The sequence below is a fragment of the Pseudorasbora parva genome, chromosome 4, assembly GCF_024679245.1.
Source record: "Pseudorasbora parva isolate DD20220531a chromosome 4, ASM2467924v1, whole genome shotgun sequence".
NCBI lineage: Eukaryota > Metazoa > Chordata > Actinopteri > Cypriniformes > Gobionidae > Pseudorasbora > Pseudorasbora parva.
This window is the reverse complement of record NC_090175.1, coordinates 12,577,366-12,589,873: the sequence shown is the minus strand read 5'-3', so window position 1 is coordinate 12,589,873 and position 12,508 is coordinate 12,577,366. Positions and strand designations below refer to the sequence as shown.

At 37.8% G+C, this 12,508-nt stretch overlaps 1 protein-coding gene across 3 annotated transcripts in view; it reads right to left on the bottom strand.

Moving 5' to 3' along the window:
- fam13a (family with sequence similarity 13 member A) overlaps positions 1-12,508 on the bottom strand; it is a 75,431-nt gene that overhangs the window by 22,611 nt on the left and 40,312 nt on the right. For all 3 annotated transcript variants that reach the window (XM_067440952.1, XM_067440951.1, XM_067440953.1), the window contains 3 exons: positions 6,154-6,195; positions 1,708-1,749; positions 1,320-1,487 (listed from right to left, as the gene is read on the bottom strand). In XM_067440952.1, coding sequence (XP_067297053.1) covers positions 1,320-1,487; positions 1,708-1,749; positions 6,154-6,195 — 252 coding nt within the window. The remainder of the gene's footprint in view (positions 1-1,319; positions 1,488-1,707; positions 1,750-6,153; positions 6,196-12,508) is intronic.

Sequence of the window (12,508 nt, the reverse complement as noted above, 5' to 3'; positions counted from 1 at the left end):
GCTGCACCACACACCCGTAACAGTTAGTGGATAAAGCACATTTAAAAAAAAAAACAGTTTTATTTATTTTAGTTCTGTCAAATTGATTAAATAAAAGTTCCCGTTTACATAATATATAGAGGTGTATTGTGTGTGTGTGTGTGTGTGTGTGTGTGTGTATATTATATATAAATAAAGATTTGTTATGTTTATATATAAAATTAGTAAATATATATGCGAATATTCCTTAAATATGTACACATGAATGAGAGTGTAGTTTATATATACATAATAATAATAATAACACACAGTATACACACACACACACTCACACACTCACACACACATATATATATATTATGTAAACATGCACTTTTATTTTATATTAATCGTGATTAATGGATTTGACAGCATTCATTTATTTTAAAAACTTTGGATTTAATATTCAATTATTTTGAATAAAATAAGTAATATATGTTAAATGTATTGTAATGTATGTACATTAAATGTATGTTTCCCGTGCATCTTATGTGCATATCATAACATTAATTATATAAGAATTATAATAACTGTAAATAGCATAGGGGATGCCAAAAGTCTGATACAATTTGGTGTCAAATGAATGAATTTGTCATTAATTCCAGGTTCCATAAATAAATATAAAAGGCTGCATTTTTGCAAAAATACAGAAAAAATTGTAATATTGTGAAATATCAATATTATATTTGAATATATTTTAGAATATACCGGTAATTTATTTCTGTGCTCAAAGCTGAATCAATGCTGACATCATTACTCTAGTCTTCAGTGTCACATGATCCTTCAGACATCATTATAATATACTGATTTCTTATTAATTATCACTGTTGAAAACAGTTGTGCTGCTTTCTTTTCAGTAATTTTCTATCAATTTAATGGATCCTTGCTGAAAAGTAAATTCTTTAAAAAACTAAAATCTTACCTGTTGCAAACTTTTCAACGGTAGTATAATATATTCTAGTCAACGTAATGTGTTTCTTTGGTAATCAGTTTTATTCAGTTGTGAATTTATATCAGAGGTATAACCTATATCGCAATCACACCAAACTACTTGCTAATTGCTGTGGGAGTGGCTGTAGAGATTGACATCAGAGATATAAATTGCAGCGAAACTGTTGATGATGCAGTTTTGATGAGAAAAACATTTGAGCAACTAAGGACCATGTAACGTTGATAAGAATAAGTACTCATCATTCTACAATGACCTGGATAACTGCACACCCACTGCACAGACAAGCTACCATGCCACACCAGAGTCCGAACCCAAGAATAGCTGGATTTCAGGAGTAACCTGCTCCTACCTGAAGGTCTGCTCCTGTTCTCGTAGATGTCTCCTCCTCTCTCGGGCCGTTGTCCCAGGAGATGAAAGGTGGGCAGTCGGATCCAAGCCCTCTGAACTCTGACCTGTGTGCATGTGTGTGTTGAAGAGGTGCTGCTCGACCGCTGAGCGAATGGTCTTCTCCAGAAAACTGAGAGAGAGAGAGAGAGAGAGAGAGAGAGAGTGTGAGAGAGAGAGAGAGAGAGAGAGAGAGAGAGAGAGAGAGAGAGAGAGAGAGAGAGAGAGAGAGTTAATGTTCAAACGATGATTGCTTTAATTACATTACATTATTACTCGTCTGTCTGGAAGACTGACTAATCATTGATTCAAATACTTGAATTGTCATATTACGGCACTGCGTAATCACTTACTTTGTTAAGTCAGGTCTGCAATGTCCAGGAGAGATCTGGGAGCTAAAGAGAAGAACATGTTGAAGAAGAGAAAAATAATGAATTATTAAGCGTTAATAAAAGTCAACAGGGGCCCGAAACAACACTGGATTGCAATTTTACAAATATTTCAATGCAATTTTAATTCTATAGAAGATTTTTTTAAATGTCTTGATGGTGAGTAAAATAATTAAAATTTTAATTTTTTGCATCAGTTTTATACAATCAAATCTTTATGTAAGGATACATTTTAAATTAATAAATAAAAATAATAACCAGGTTTTTAAATATTCTGAAAGGGCAATCTCGCTGCCACCATGCTAGGGTGTTTTGGGTGGTTGCCAGGGCGTTGCTAAGGTGTCTTGAGTAGTTTCAGGGAATTGCTAGTGTGTACTGTGAGGTTTCTGATAATTTTCTGATATGCTGATTCAGTGCTTTTTCTCATAAAAAAACTTCTCATTTTGCAACAATGTAAAAATATATTTACTTTTACTTTTAATCAATTTAATGGATCCTTGCAAACTAAAGTTTTTATTTTCTTCATACTGATCCAAACTTTTGAACAGTAACATTTATGTATACAGTTACTCTAGTCAAAGTGTTTCCCTGTTAATCAGGTTTAATCAGTTCTTAACTGATATCAGAGAAAAAGACTTGGTGGTTCTATGTGGTTTCAGTTGAAGCTGCCTTAGCACCATAAATAACACAATTCTGTATTGAAATGATGCCCTGCATGCAAATACAGCATAGATATTACACAGCAAAACATGTTTTAACTTTTCTTTTCAGGCTACAATTGGGACTCGTAAAGTGAGGACTGTATTTGAGTTTGGGACTTTAGGGATTGTTATGCATTGAATAGAACCCTGCATTGTACACATTGTTTTGAAGCCAGGAAATCTCTCCCATTGGATTACTGACCTAATCTGGCCATCCAAATCAGAAAAACAAATATGATTTACCACAAACAAACAAAAAACCTAATCTAAATACTCTTACACTCCAAAGAAAGTTCCAGAAAATGACTCCATGGTCAAAAATAGCAGCATTATCTTTTGGATCCGGAAATACTCCAGACACAACAGTTATGTCCTTACCAGCAGCGCTCTCAGGGTCAAAGCCAGTTAACCACTCACAGCTGACTACTCGCTATTTAAACACCATGAGTGAGTAAACAATTTTCTCCGTATTGAGCGGTATCAAAAGCGATGACCACTAGATGTGAACATAGATTCTATTAAAGGCAGGCAATAAAATGTCAGTGAGAAGCGTTGAGACAGAGGACTAAAGATGATCTGATGAGGTCTGTCGGTCTTGCATAACTCAGCGGTCATAGGCCAAGGGCGAGGACTGAGTAGAAGCTGGCACTAAAACTAGTCTACTACCTTAGTCAATTCTTCCATACAGTCATCTCCCAAATCTAGATCACAGCAGCGGACAAAACAGGAGGGAACGAAGAACCAAATCAGCATATTAGAATGATTTCTGAAGGATCATGTGAAAAAAATTATATATATATATATTCAAACAGAAAAGTTATTTTAAATTGTAATATTTCGTAAGATTAAAGTTCTTATTGTACTTTTGAATTAACTTGGTGAGCATCTTTAAATCTCATTCATTAGATATTTTGTTACAAAACAACAGCATGCTAAAACTATTTATTCACTGACTGACATCTCAGGCCTGAGCAAACGCACTTCAATCATGTATTCATCTGAACAAGAGGTTAAAGGTTACAGAAAACACACTAGCAGGGCTCGTCAGGGACAAGTGGATTTTTTGAAGGAGAATACTAAAAGTGATTAAAAGCTGATTAAAACGTCAATAACAAAAAAAATAACTGAATCACCAAAATGCAAGAATGATTCTCCATTAATTGTAAGTGGTGATGGATAGTGGATAATAATGTTTAAGGAACTTGGTCGCGTTGCTGATGCTCGCCCAGCCTCTCGAAGAGAAATCGAGACAAATAAAGGCCGCTAACACAGAAACTGCGGTAAACATTCAAAATGTGAAGTTTTTATAAATAACATTACAGTTAAACAACTTCACACAACCAAGTGTTCCGTAACTTCCGTTTTCCTGAATACCATCACGACTGAAAATGACATTCATATGACAGTTTCATAAAAGGTTAACTAACATTAAGTCACTTACATTTTAGATGCAATATTGACTGTTTTTGTTCTGTTTCATGAAGGGAAAATAGTTCCAAACAAAGATTCCAAGCAAAAAAGTCCCCAACAGCAGAACCATAACGCGTCTCACATGCAACAGCGTGCCTTAGTGAATCATTCAGCGTTTGAATGAATCGGTTGAATCAAAGATTCAATAACCTGTTCCTAAACGACTGCTGCTGCGTCCCAATTCGCCTACTTATACTACGTCCTAAAAGTATGTACTCTTTTTGTGAAGAAAAAGTATATACTTTTGAGTGTATAGCAGAAAAGTATGCAAGCTTCGGGACATACTACTTCGCCATCTTTAACGGACTCTTTCGCTTAGTTACGTGCATCCCGTCACAGTTTATCTGCCCTGTCAATCATCGTCAGATTCGTCACAGTTCAAATCCTCCACATTCTGTTTAATCTCCTACCGTATCGGAGAGAAATGTAGCCGCTCGTTGATCTGCCATGTGTGGGTCTTTAATGCAGAGACTCTCCTCATGTGTTTGCAGTTTAAATATATGATGCATTAAAAAGTTAATGGCCAAACGTGTCATTACAAAAGTTCATAATGCTGCTGCATGTGAAATATAATGTGGACAACACTGAATAAATATATTTTTGTCAGGTTAAATATTGATAGGGTCACTCAAACCCCTTTATCTAAACTTCTCTACTTAACCGCATGCTTAACCGTCGAACTCGCACATCCGTCATGTTTGTAGTTTTTTAACGCTTTTTATCCGCGTTTGTAGTTCTAATCGAATCCTCGTCCAACTCGCAATGGGTTGTGGGCAATATCAGCCGTTAGAGTGCCCATCGATCCATACTGTGAATTCGGACCGGAAATAGTAAACCATCCGGGAATCTTTGGAATACTCTTTTCAACATACTACGATTTGGGACATACTAATTCTATTTTCGAATACTATTTAGGATGGATAGTATGCGAATTGGGACGCAGGGTGCCTCATTCTTGAATGAATCAGCCGTTTGAATGAATCGTTTGATTGAATCTCTCAATGACTCACTCATTAAGACTCACCTGCTGCCGCCTACTGGTGGTTTAGTTTAATGTTTAAACATCCTTTCCAACATTTCTTATTTGTTTACTCAAAAATACAAATCTCATAACATTATTTATTGCAGTTGTAATTTTTCAGTGTAAATTATTTAATTTGATTGGTAACAACCCTACAGTGTCTTATTTTATAGATCAAATTTAAGAATATTATATGAAACCTGAAGCATAGCCTATATTTGATAAGCTTGGGGGGTGCCCTTTATAAAAGGTAAAAATATCACAAATATGCATATTTAAATATGTAAAAGCTGATTGAATGCTGTTGAGAATATTGCTTCAGATTAAATTATATTTACAACAAAAAAACTTGCTAAGCTAACAAGCTAATTTTTTTCTCAGACAAGTGAATGACCTATTTGTTCCCACATGAACATGCTTAATGTCAAGCCCTGCACTAGTATATTATATTTATTTATTTGCTTGTCATTCCTTTATGAAGGCAAGTGCTGAGGAGTAACAATAAAAAACATTAGCCAAAGTGGTTGGCTAAAACCTCAACACTGCATAAAAAAAACTGATCAATTATTTTTATTTTATAAAGTCGTACATGTTGGTAACGATATGAGGGTAAGTATATAATAAAGAGGATTTACATTTTTGTGTGAACTATTCCTTTAAGGCTCTCTGCTCATGTTCACAGATGTCGTGCCAGAGAGAGTGTAAGCGTCCACAGCGTGAGGGCTGGGTTGGGTAAACTGTGATGGGAAATGTGTGAAGGGTCAGTTGCTATGGTACGAGAGGGGACCTGAGCTGATGCAATGAGTCAACACATGAATGAACCGAAAAAACAACCACAGGAGAGGTTTGTTTTGACCTGTCGGCTACCAGATTCATCACGCTCAGACCGTACTCAACCAGAAACCATTAGCAGCCGTCCTTGACGTGACGCTAAGTGGATTTCAGCTTTGAGCGATCATTTGTGCATATTGTTGTGTTATGTAAAAGATTTGTGACATTTAGTTTACTACCACAACTCACGTAGGTGAAGCTTAATGTACAAAACAAACACAAAGGTGTTGTCAAATCTGAAAATTAAGACCTTGTTCCCTGGTTTGCACAATAAAACAACATCCATTTTGAGACATTATATAAAGTCCATTCACACCACCAAAATAACATGTTTTTTTCAGTAGCAGGAAAAACAAAAGTGAAGAGTGAAGTGAAGTAAGTTCGTACCTAATATAAAAAGGAGATATTGGTCTTTCTTCTTCTTGAAGGCTGCAATGGAGAAAAAACTGGTCAGACTCACCGAACAGCACAACCTACACATATCTGGTATTTGGCAGTGTAAACAAAACCGTTTTTGCACATGGTCTGAGTGTCTAAGAGTTCCTATTGTCTGGTGGACAATGAGCTACGTGCTGCCGTTCAGAGCTATTGTTTGACTTGTCTCCAGTAATTACTACAGCTGGAAAGAACCGTATCCACTCCACATGGTGGAGTCCAGCCAACAAAACAAGATGAGCCCAGTAGTGGATGTTCCACAGACTCAGATTTGTTGGGAATTAATATCGTTGTGGGGAACAAAACAATCCACATCTCCAGGAAACCAGTGGGACTGCATTAGCATCAATAAACAATGGCTAATATAGTCATGATATAGTAGCATTTTTTTTTCTTTTCTTTTTGTAAAACAAAATATGTTTTGCTTTTTGAGAGTACTGTCAGTAGAATGTGTAAAAGACCCCCTGCGGTGAAAATCAAGGTTTTAATGATTTATATGTCTATAGCTAGCCTAGATGCCAGCCGAACTCAGCCCCGCTCACAACATTTTTAGGTCAGACGGTTCATATTCTGACTAGAATTGAGTATGACCACGTCAGGCTAGTCTATATCCCTATTAGGACAGTAATTGTTTCTCGTGGGGTCATAAGGTATTTTCATCATTTACAGGGGCTGGTCAGTGATTGTCTTGCCGTCCAAATCCAGAATGTCAGTGTTTTTCTCCCACACCTGCATAAAAATCCCCGGACTGATTACCTACTGTTTTAAGACAAACACCAAGGTCGTGTGTGGTGATTAAATTTCCGTCCGAATCCACATTTCTTGAGTTTTCAAAAAGAGATCGCTTCAAAATTGACTGTTTATATCCTTTTTGAGCCTTGCTGAATTTTGAGCCTTGCTGAAATTTGAAGTGACATGCAAATGTATTTTTATGGATGTCCACATGAGAAACAATTACCATCCGAATAGGGCTTATGTCTTGTTTTTAATGCTTCAAGACAAACCATGTGCAAATTCATCAGTCAACACCAGTCAAGTTTGAAATCGCTGGTGTTTCTGACGTCACAAACTACCTTAACCAATCACGTCACGAAGGGGGCAAGACTTTAGCATTATCAGTATTTAGTAATGAATGAATGAATGAATGAATGAGGCATTTATATAGCGCTTTCAAATGTACAACTGTACACCCAAAGCGCTTCACATTCATGTCAGGGGTCTCTCCTCAACCACCACCAGTAATGATCTGACGGAGCAGCCAGGTTATCCCAGTATATTTTTTTTGTTGATATAAGAAATCATGTGCATTTAGCAATACAGCGGGTAAATTATGTAAATGATGTATATTGCAATGTTATGATGAACTATATGCCTTTCTCCACTAATGTTCTGTGAAGTTTAAAGGTGCACTATATAGTATTTTTGCAGTAAAATATCCAAAAACCACTAGGCCAGTGTTATATATTTTGTTCAGTTGAGTACTTACAATATCCCAAATGTTTCCAACTATTTGTAAATTGTGAGAAAATTGCTATTTTAACTAAGGACCGGGACGTTTCAGCATAGCGTTTGAGGAAGTCGCCTGTCAATCGTGTCATATCTGCGCTACCCTCGGTTTTATTCTGCAGAAGCGCTTTTCTCTTAGCAGTGTGAACATGTCACAGCAGCGCCAAACGAACGCACAGAGGAACGTCATAACATCCTTTTAAACACACTTAAATGTATCTGATATGATAAACAGAGCTGCTTTACCTGACCGGAAAAAGCGGAAGTGCGTGCGCCCGGCGACTGTGTCCTGTCCTGTCATAATTAAAGTCCTGGTACTCGTGAGCCGTGTGTTTGTTTAAAAATCGCTCCAGCAGCCATGCTCAGCTCCACAACACTCGGTCCTGCTCTGCTTCACTACAGTTACGTTAATAACAGCATCCATGAACGTGATTTCTGCCCGAGTCCTATTTTCCACCGGCTGTTAGGTAAAGACCACATGTCCCAAGATGCTGCGCTCACACTTGGTGTCATCAAACTACGCCTTTGTTTAGAATAGGCGCCCTCCAGTGGACGGACAGTTGCATAGTGCACCTTTAAGCAGTTCTAAGGATACTGGTTGATACCAAGGGGGTAATCTAACACTCGGAAAGCGTTCCACCCATAGGGGCGACCATTGCTAACCAAGCCATCACCTGCTGTTAGCATCCCATCGACTCCCATTCATTTTTGAGTCACTTTGACAGTGAATAACTTTACATCAGAGGCGTTTAAAGACTCCATTTGTCCATTGTTTATTTCTAAAGAAACATGACAATGTATAAAAGGCTCAATTACCTTGTATCTTACACTATCGCCCCGTAGAAGCTGTTTTTGTAAAACTAGGCTAACGATTGCATCATAACCAACGCGACTCTGTCGCACAGTTGAGAAATTACCGTATAGACCTGAGGAGACGCTCACAGGCAATCTTCTACTGTCTATGAGACAGTCGGGGGGATGTGGAGACAAAGTCTGATAAAGTCAAGGGCGAAGAATGGGGATAAGCCCATAGTGAGCTAAAAGCAACGGGAAACAACATTTAAACAACATGATTCAGATTTCACTTTCCACAACTACTAGAAGACCTACAGCTGTCAGACAGGTTGCTCACGTCACATCTACGTCGCCAAGCTCAGTCTGAGCCTGCGCAGTTCGCTCAGCCATCAGGAAGTGAGTGCTCCTAATTGACATCATTTTCCGCCGTTGAAGTCTATGGGAACGCTCTGTCCATTTCTTTTACTGTCTATGGTTGATACTAAAAGCAGATTGAGATGGCAAACGGAACATGGTTTGCCTAACACTAGCAACACATGACTAGCTGTTTGATAATTTAGTCAAATCTAATTTGTATATTCATGAATCCATGTATACTAAATGAAGCAAGGGTGTTGTAGAGTTACATTTAAGCTACTTTAAGGCATGCAATTTTTTCACAGGAATAAACATTTAAATGTTATTATGGTAAAAAGTTTTAAGGGATACAATTTTTGACTAGAGGGAATAGAGCAGGGAGTATTCCACATATATATAATAGCCTATAGTAAATTAATATAATATATTTTTTAGGAAAAATCAGATTTTTCCATTTTTACAAAACAATGATAACCAATTAACAGATACAATAAACATTTGAATCAGTTTTTTAAACTTTTTGTAGTAAAAATATATTTTCACATCATCATCGAAAACAACAAGTTAAATAAGATAAAGACAAAGACAATAGTGAACTAACCCTTTAAAGATGCACATACAATACACATACAATGGCTTTCTTATTTAGGTTTAAATAGCCTAAAAGGTAATGTGGTGGATAAACATTCATAAATTGTTTTCTCATAACATGTTAAAGCCGCGATCGAAATACAGAACATCACACAAATATATAAAAGAACATTTTGATAAATAAAATTAAAAATATACCTGCCTAGAGAGGAAAAGAACACTTTGAGTGTGTTTACATGCATGTTCTGAAGCCGATTGTGCCTAAAGCGGGTGAAGACGTACGCGAAGCTCAGCCCCGCGCGCCTCAGGATCTCACTCACACCGCCACCTGACGCGCACATTATACACACGCGAGCTCAATTTTGAATTGACTGAAAGATGAGCTGCACGAAAGCGCTCTGTGGTGCAGCAGGATTTTAAACAACTTGCCGAGCGGCCGCGGACAGGCTCTGAATGCTGCCGCCGGTGTGTGTACACTCATTGAACGTGTTCTAATTTTAAAGGTGCGGTGCGAAGCTCAGCGCCCTTAAAGGGGTCGCACACCGATGCTCAGCTCAGCGCTGCGACACGTCTTTAAAATATTGAGCACCCCCATATTGCCACAATGGTATGATCCTCGTTTCATAACACCCACGAAGATTCGACCGTGAGATCGGTGGTCGAATCAGGCTCCGCATATCGATGCATCGAATCTTCGACTATTCGGGGTCACCCCTAGCGTGCATATTGTACGCAGTTTTTCAAGTGCATATGATATGCACTATATGGCGTATTAAGGGGGGGTAGCATTGCTGATACAATGTTATATCAGATGTAAAATATGTACAATAACAATTGCAGAAAAATGTGTATTAAGATGTCCGGAAATCAATTAAATAGTTCATTTATTGATATAGATCTCGTTTAATTTTTGCATCTAAACACAATAGTGTTGTGCCAAGATTTTTCATGTGAATAAAGGCATAGGCCTATAGATTAAATCTGATAACAGCAGCAACGAGTGCCAGATCGCCTCTTATTTAACAAACAACCAAATTATACTCTTCTAGTTAACCAGAGATGTTTTGTTTGTATTAGTTAGGTTCATCCGTGAAGCAAGATGTTTTAAAAAAGCGGTGGGGACATGTCCCACCTGTCCCACCCGCAAATTCCGCCTATGGGTCTTATTCAAAAATAATAAAACCCAGTCCATTTGGCTCCAAATAGCTCATGAATCACATGATTATCAAACAAAGTTCTTGTGCATTTTTGTGTTTATCAGGGCGCTTCCCTTTTGTTGTAAAATTTGAAATGACCCTTTGCATCTTACCGTAAAGCCTACTAAAAATGAGGGTACCGCACATACCTGAAAAGACATTTCGCAAGATTTCTTGCTGAATCTGAATAAAAGGGAAATATTTTTCCACTTCACTGGAGCTCTTAAGTGGTGTTACACAGTCTGACAAGGGTATTAAAATAATGACTGCCGTCATGAATTACAAAACGGAAATCCTGCTTAGCCACCACCTCCCTGAGTGAACAACAAGGCCCTTTTACTGAGCTTTTGTTCTGTGAGAAATGATGGAAAAGTACATGGCAACATCAAGGACAATTTTAATGATCATTACTGATCACAGTTAAAGCAATGCATTAATCTACAGTCTTTATTGCACAAGAACCACAAGAATGTTTTACTAGCCTAAATACATTCTTGTGGTATTGCTGATATGCTGATAATTCTGCAGCGGTCACAAAGGTATGCCGTTATTTAATATTTAGGCGAGAGGCGAGAGAAAGGCGAGATTGCTGGATTGCTATTCGCTTCAAAAGACCCACAGGAAGATGCAAGGTCCACATATACATACAGAAAATGACAGCAAGTTGACAAGACAGCTGGACCAACTGAAAAAACTAACTGTTTACTGAATTCCAGGATTAATTATTGGAAGGCTAACTTGTTTGAATTTTTCAAAAAAAAAAAAAAAAAAAAAATCTCATCATCATTTCATGCCCCAATTCACATGCAGTAGCTGCTGCCAAAATATTACAGTATGCATTCTCATGCACTTGCAAGTCAGGTTAAAGTCAGCATGAAACAGAAGTTACGATAGTCTTTTCTTCCCTAAAGCGTGACCTTTATTCAAGAGAAATGGTTTCACGAATAGAGATGGGTATCGAGAACTAGGGATGTTAACCGATGACCGATGGTTGACCGTATCAACGTTAACCGATCAAAGTTGTCGTTGTCAGTTAAAAAGAAAATGATCTCTAAATTAGTCTATTATAGACAGTGGACTAAACGCTACTACAGTTAGCAATCTCATTCCAAAATCTTTTTGTTTGAAGTGAACAAATCCCTCACACTCAATTTTTCATCACTTGCCTGTTTGTACTTAATAAACCAATAAAAACATTTAGCGTGAGGTCACAGCGTTTGGGTTTGTGCACTCACAAGGTTTGCAAAAAGTAAACAGGCTAAAACACTCGAGGTTAGAGCCAGGGTAGACGACAGTATGAAGCGTGCTTTCCACATAAAATGGGCTTACATTTGGAAATATTACATCTACATTTCAGTGGTAACACAATGTGTTGATCATAGTCTTTCTTTATTATTGTTAGCACTACCTCGAACTAAAGCGGCGTCTCTTCGGAGCTGTCATTTTCTTAAATGAGTTGCGGCAATGTTTCAAATGAGCTTCTAACGCTAGACAAATTTCTTTATTTTCAACGCGATCACCTTGTACCCAAACCATTTCGAAACTAAGGAGCCATTTGTCCTTCGATTACAAACAAGCTCTTCGCCGCCGTGTTTGCGGGACTCATGTTTCGCGCTGTAGGGGATTTAGAAAAAAGTGACGTGAGTGGAAGGGAGGCGGCGGCACCAGGACAGTGTGTGTGTGAGAGCGGGAGGCAGAGCAATGTGACAGAGCTGCGAAATTGCAGGCGAGGTTGCGGCTGTTATTTCAAATAGCGTAGCATATTTTAAACTAATCGGTGATGCTCGGTGGATCCCTATCGAGAACTAGTTCCATTTTAGAACCGATTCCAAATATTCCAGAACCAGTGATTCGATAAGAAA